Genomic DNA, 6,000 nt, shown 5'->3' on the forward strand with positions numbered 1-6,000 from the left:
ATGCAAGCATATGAATCAAGATGGGTTCTGAGAAGCTTTGAGTAAAAGCATGATATATTTTAGTGCGTTCCCACGAGGGAGTCTATGTCTACATTACATTTGTGCATGAGGTTGCATTGGTTTTCAACTCATAAGTTTTAACCGAGTTTTGAGCAGGTTCACACTATTTTTAAATTTGTCCTGCTGCAACCCACTTTATAAAAGCATTAACAAAAGGGCACCCCCTCCTTGTGGCTAAAAAGGGCAACACAATGATCTCTCTCCTCTCTCTAGAAAGACTACCGCCAGATCTCTTTCTCCTTCCTATTTTTGCCACCCTCTCTCCACCTCCTTCCTATTTTTGCCACCCTCTCTCCACTTGCTATTGTTGGGAGAAAAGCACCAACCCCCTTCTATTCCTGCCAGCCTCCTGAGCCTATAAAAGTAACATAGACACCCCACTCAACACATTTGCCAGTGCCAGGAGAAGAGGAGCGACGGATCTGCAAGTGTTCGCGACAAGTTTCCATACGTAGGTTGCTTTCTGTGCCGAGAGCAACGGGTGGTGATTGTACATGAGATCTATGATTCTTTGCTATTGTATTTGTGTTTTGCAAGTACTCCATCTCAAAGAAAGAAGCAAGGAGGCTTCTGCCTATGCTCAGGACGATTTGCAAAGCTCCTATGCTCTGAGAACAAACCGAAAGGTATCTAAAAGGTATCTGGGTTAAAAGCTAGTCTCTCGGATTCCCGAACGAGAAGGAGAGATGACCATCGAGTTTGAGATCTAGATACAAAAGGGTATCTCAAAAATGCACTCTTGCATGAATTCCAATGTAATAGGGAACGGACGGAACGAAGCCTAAACATTCCGAAACGGGGTTCCAACGAGTTCAGCTCCAAAAACGAAGTCGGAAACAGAGCAAATGTAACTGGGACAGTGGTCCGGAACGGGGCAGAAGGGGGGGATAGAACACGCAAGTAGGCCTGTCTAAGGGTATGTTTGGGGGCAGACTTGAGGCTATTGTGGGGGCAAATTTGGAGGCAGTTTTTGGGTTGTTTGAGAGTAGATTTGGGGCTAAGCTACTCACGATCGTCCCGGCCCCGTTCGCCCCCCCCCCCCGCCCCCCCTTTCCTCCTCCTCCACCCATTCCGGAACCTCCCGTTCCTGTTCCCGTTCCCGAGAACTTTGATGGTGGTCAGTCTAATCACAAAGCAAATGGTGGTCAGTCCATACCATGAAGCAGGCACCATAGATAATGGCGCAAGATTTCCAAAGCAAGGATGACTGACTGCTAACAATTCCTTCTCATGTGTGGAGTAATAGGTTTGCATATCCGTGAGCTTACGACTTTCAAATGCTACAAGTCCGTTGTCTTGATAGAGAGCACCACCCATGGCACAATTGCTACAATCTATCTCCGTCCGTCGCAAAGGGTTGGTTCGAATCCACTATCTGTAACATCGGTGCAAATGTAACTAGTTGCTTCAATGTTTGCAAACATTGATCGAACTCATCGGTCCACGTGATAGATGGACTACCACTAACTTCTTGCTTTTAGCAAGAGGGTAAAGGGTTTAGCAATCTTAGCGTAGTCCTTGATTAATCTCCTGGAAAATCGGGCGAAACCTAGGATGATTCGTAAAACGGGCAATTGAGCTACCCTGCTGTTAGTGCAATGTTTTGGCATTCTTCATAAAGTCTATGGTATTGGATGGAGCTAAACGATAAAATTGGTCCTCCTCTCTTTGAGGGCCCTAATGTTGATGGCAGCTAGTTAGAAGAGTGTAAAAAAAACGAATCAGGCAAGCTCCCCTACGATGGACGTTGGGAAAAACAGTGGATGGCTGGCTATAGAAGTGGAAGGGTGGAGCATCTGTACTGCTGGATATGAAAGGATGAGGAAGTGAACCCCTCCAGATACAAAAGGATGAACTAGCAAACCCCTCCCAACGACCTGTGCAAAGAACGGATTAGCTCTGACCCGATCATTGTGAGTCAACAATGGAGAAAGGCTCATCAAATAAATTGTGCAAGTGACAAGCTTCCACTCGCACCACGCGACAATGCTGGCTACTCTAAAACACATCTCTCTCTCTCTCTCTCTCTCTCTCTCTCTCTCTCTCTCTCTCTCTCTCTCTCACACACACACACACACACACACACACACAAAATTAAGCACACCACTCACCATTTGCGTAAAGAATTTAAACGCATATGTGAATTTGTGGGCATCAATAAACACCTTTGCATAAGTGAAATTGAAAGTACAGACAAACGGATTACCGGATTGTGAGCATGTTGAAGGAGATATGGACTGTGCTCCTTGGCCAGGCGATTAGTGTGTCTCGGGTGGTGACTGCTGTTTCCGCTATCAAAAGCAGCCATAACCAGACCTTTGAAAGAGGACACGCAACGAGCAGAACGCGGAGAAAATGGAAGAAGCAGCAGCAATTGTGAAGAACGAGGCCTCACATTCATCAGCTGAAAGCGCCTTGAGAGCACGCACAGACGGTCTGGCAGGTGTAGGGCACCATGCCTCAGCGTATTGTGCATTTGGGGATGCGTCTACACAAGTACGCATCCAATGCCATCCATACACACACGCACGTCCGATTATTGTTTATAGTATCCGGATGCTGAAACGTTCACGAGTCATGAGTCGGACCATGGCTGCGATTAACAGACCGTGGTCGCCCACGGGCAACGTCTCGCCAGCACCTGGCACTTCTGGAAATTTCTACGCTCTATCTACCACATCCGAACGCGCCAGCCTCAGCACTAGGTCTTAAATGATGTCCAAGAGGTGCGATCGATGACGGTGAACATGGTGTAGGGAAAGGACCTCTTGTGTCCTTTCCCTGCAATGCACGCGACCTCGTAGCAATCGGCGTTAGCCGGGAGTCACGTGGGAGCACGCATTATGAGGAAAGGACACAAGAGGTCCTTTCCCGGCCGTCAATGGTCCAGGGCGAGGGGGGCCAAATATGAACTAATTTTAAGCTTGCCTTTTGGAAAAGTGTCGGTTTCAGCTAACCAGACGTGCGAGTGAAGCGGGAAGCAGAGTTCGAGGGCAAGGCATGCACGAAAGGGTGGGCGAGGGTTGAGCCGAATTCTCTGAGTCAAATGGCAGAGGGTGAAGCAGCTCTTATTAAGTTGTGTGTCATGTTGCAGTTATATTCCCTCTGTTGAGATGTCAATTTTTTGTTGAATTCCCTCTGTTGATGTGTCATGCAGAGCTTCATATTCTTGTTTGCTGATGTGTCGAGCAATGGTGAAATTCCCTTTGCTGAGTTGTCTATTTATTATTTGATGTTGGTGAGTTGACAAATCTGTAAGTAACAGTGTGTCCTCTGACATTCTGTCTGCTGACTTGTCATACATCCAATGATTGGTTGTGACATTCCTTGATTTAATGTATCCTAGATGTATGCCTCGGATCTGTAGCCCCCCTCCCCTGGACCTTGACGGACAGAGGCTCCGAGGTGGAGTGTTGGAAAACCGAACCCGGTAGTGGGTTCGAGACCTAGGTGCGGCACAAGAAAGTCAACGGCGCTGATATTTTGTGGGCTTTCCATCTCCCTCCGTCAATCCTATCTCTCAAGCTTCATTAAAGACCCCATGTGATACAGTGTCTGTGGCCCCATGAGGTGGGATCTATAGCGGATAGTGAAGAGCATGGGATTTGAAGGGCTCCATATTCACAGGCACTAGAAAATAGTACCCTTCTATATGGAAGGGCCCTTCTAATGGCAGAATAACAAGAAATTACAAGTCAATTTTTGTAATGAAGCAACATGTTTGTTGAAGAATATAAGAAGGCTTTCTATGTGGTAAACAATATTGGTTGAAGTTTTATATACAAGCTTTTGTGCAAGTCTTGAGCTCACCTCTCCTTACGACTTTAAAACTCTCTTCTTCTTCTTCTTCTTCTTCTTCTACGACACTTGAGAAGATACATGAAGACTTCTATTCTACATACTGATGTGAGTGTTCTCTAAAGTAGATGGGCAACTTAATGTACTCTCCTTCCATTAATAGGTAGGTTGCTTTACACTCTTTCCCTAGAGAGGGGCAATTTTTAGGAAAGCCCTTCTAATAATAGATTCATGAAAATTTTGCCCTTCATACGATGGAAAAATGGGGCTTAAGGAGGAAAGATGTACATCAAATCTTATTGAAGAAATTTCTAATTCTCAAGATGCTTGAATGGCTACAAAAATGTCGATGCCTTTGACCTAACATGAGGGTATCGAACACATGACCTCCCCGATGGCACAATGATGTCCTATCCATGTGCATGTGCTTGCCCCTTATCGACAAAGTGAACTGGCCTAGGCAAAAGTAAATTCAAAACCATCTTACAAACCCAAAACACGGTGATTATTGTGCCTGATTCTCCCGTCTTCAATCCCATCACTTTGGCTTCATTCAAGACCTCGTGGCATATAGTGCTAACTCCCCCCCCCCCCCCCCAAAAAAAAAAAACCCCACAAGCCTCCACACTACGTGAGGGCACGCGCCATTGATTCGGAGGGGTGATGGGATAAGGTTGTATCTTGAGGGGTTTTGAGTTGCAATAAAGCCACGACTCGTGCATCGCGACCAGCGATGTGATTTAAACCTATGACGTGCACTTTTGTGAGCCGTGTGAGCTAACCATGTGCATGTGTAGCACTTGTTGATACATGTACGAGTGAAAATGGGGTTTTTTTAACGTATGCCCTTGTTCACAAAACTGGCCAAGTTTGCAAATCTATTGATATAAGAGTCGAGATTCATGTCACCTTGTGAAATGAGTTCACATGCAATGATTCCCTCACTTGAGATGGGGGGGCAGCATATGTGAGATAGTGTTGAAAAGGAAGGAGGAGGGGGGGGGAGGGGGGGGGTGGTTGTGTTTTCGAGCCAATCAAACTACCTGTCATAACAATAAATCAAAGTTCTTGGTTTTCTTGTCTCCAAATAAGTTTTTTCATAGTAATTTCTACCTTGTTTTGAGTCAAGTACAAGAACATTAGAAGCAAGCTCAAATACTTATGTGTTTTGCGCATTCAGATGTAATACATAATTTACGAAAGAGCTACCTTAATAAGAAACATGTCCGCTTGGATAAGTTTTCGATTCAAATAATATGACATTGTGGGAGCTATGAACAAAAGTGAAACAACGATTAAACCATTTATACTACTACATTGCGCAACAACATTTGAAAGTTATTTATTGGACAAATTAAATGAGTGCCATACAAAAGTATGGTGGAAAGTTGGCACAATCTCTCCAAATTTTATAAGGACGGAAGTTCTGCCCTGCCCGTAATCAAGTGCTCAATCCATGGGTGCTACATAGACATGAAATTCAAGAATAAGCTACCATGCCTAAAAACTTAATCGCTTTGGTGTTGCATGCTTTGATGTGCTCACTTTGATCCCCATACACAAGTATCCATAGCATTGCAAGTCACGAGGACCCTTGATAAGACCATACTGGTTCAAAATTCTACGATTTTGAAGGCTTCTCCCTCTCTCTATTCCTCATTATGTTGTTTGATCTCGTCAAGAAGGCAAGTTTATGGTATTTCATGATGAGCTTCACCAAGCAAAAGATATGAAGGCATACAATACTTGTGCAAGGGGAAAATGAACCATATGGCTGACTGGAATATTGCTACATTTATTGAACTTCTTCAATGCCTCTTCATATTTCTAGCAACTTACCTATGTCCTTTCCCGTGGTGTTTTGTTGCCTCTTCGTAGATCTACCTCAATAGGGTGCTCCATTTGCAATCTTGTTTGTCCCAAAAGTGAGATTTTGTCTTTGATCAAATACAGAGGGAAACCCATAGTAAGCCCCTACAAGGGCTACTTAGCTTCATGCTCTTCTATAGCGATCTATTCAAGGTAAAGTGATCATAGGTTTTTTGAAAGTTTACATGTTGCTTCTAGAGGTCTCAAATTTTGTGTCTTCGAATTTCCCACTTCACTAAATGCTACAAAATGAGTTCCGTCAATATGTGCCCA

General features: G+C 44.5%; 1 protein-coding gene across 1 annotated transcript in view; it reads right to left on the minus strand.

Moving 5' to 3' along the window:
* Positions 1–2,784, minus strand: part of LOC147430184 (catalytics) — a 143,653-nt gene extending 140,869 nt beyond the window's left edge. The window contains exon 1 of the mRNA XM_086494685.1: positions 2,267–2,784. Coding sequence (XP_086350811.1) covers positions 2,267–2,536 — 270 coding nt within the window. The 5' untranslated portion in view covers positions 2,537–2,784. The remainder of the gene's footprint in view (positions 1–2,266) is intronic.
* Positions 2,785–6,000: the final 3,216 nt, after the last annotated feature.

This window comes from Adiantum capillus-veneris, chromosome 22, assembly GCF_014529385.1.
Source record: "Adiantum capillus-veneris isolate H3 chromosome 22, ASM1452938v2, whole genome shotgun sequence".
Taxonomy (NCBI): domain Eukaryota; kingdom Viridiplantae; phylum Streptophyta; class Polypodiopsida; order Polypodiales; family Pteridaceae; genus Adiantum; species Adiantum capillus-veneris.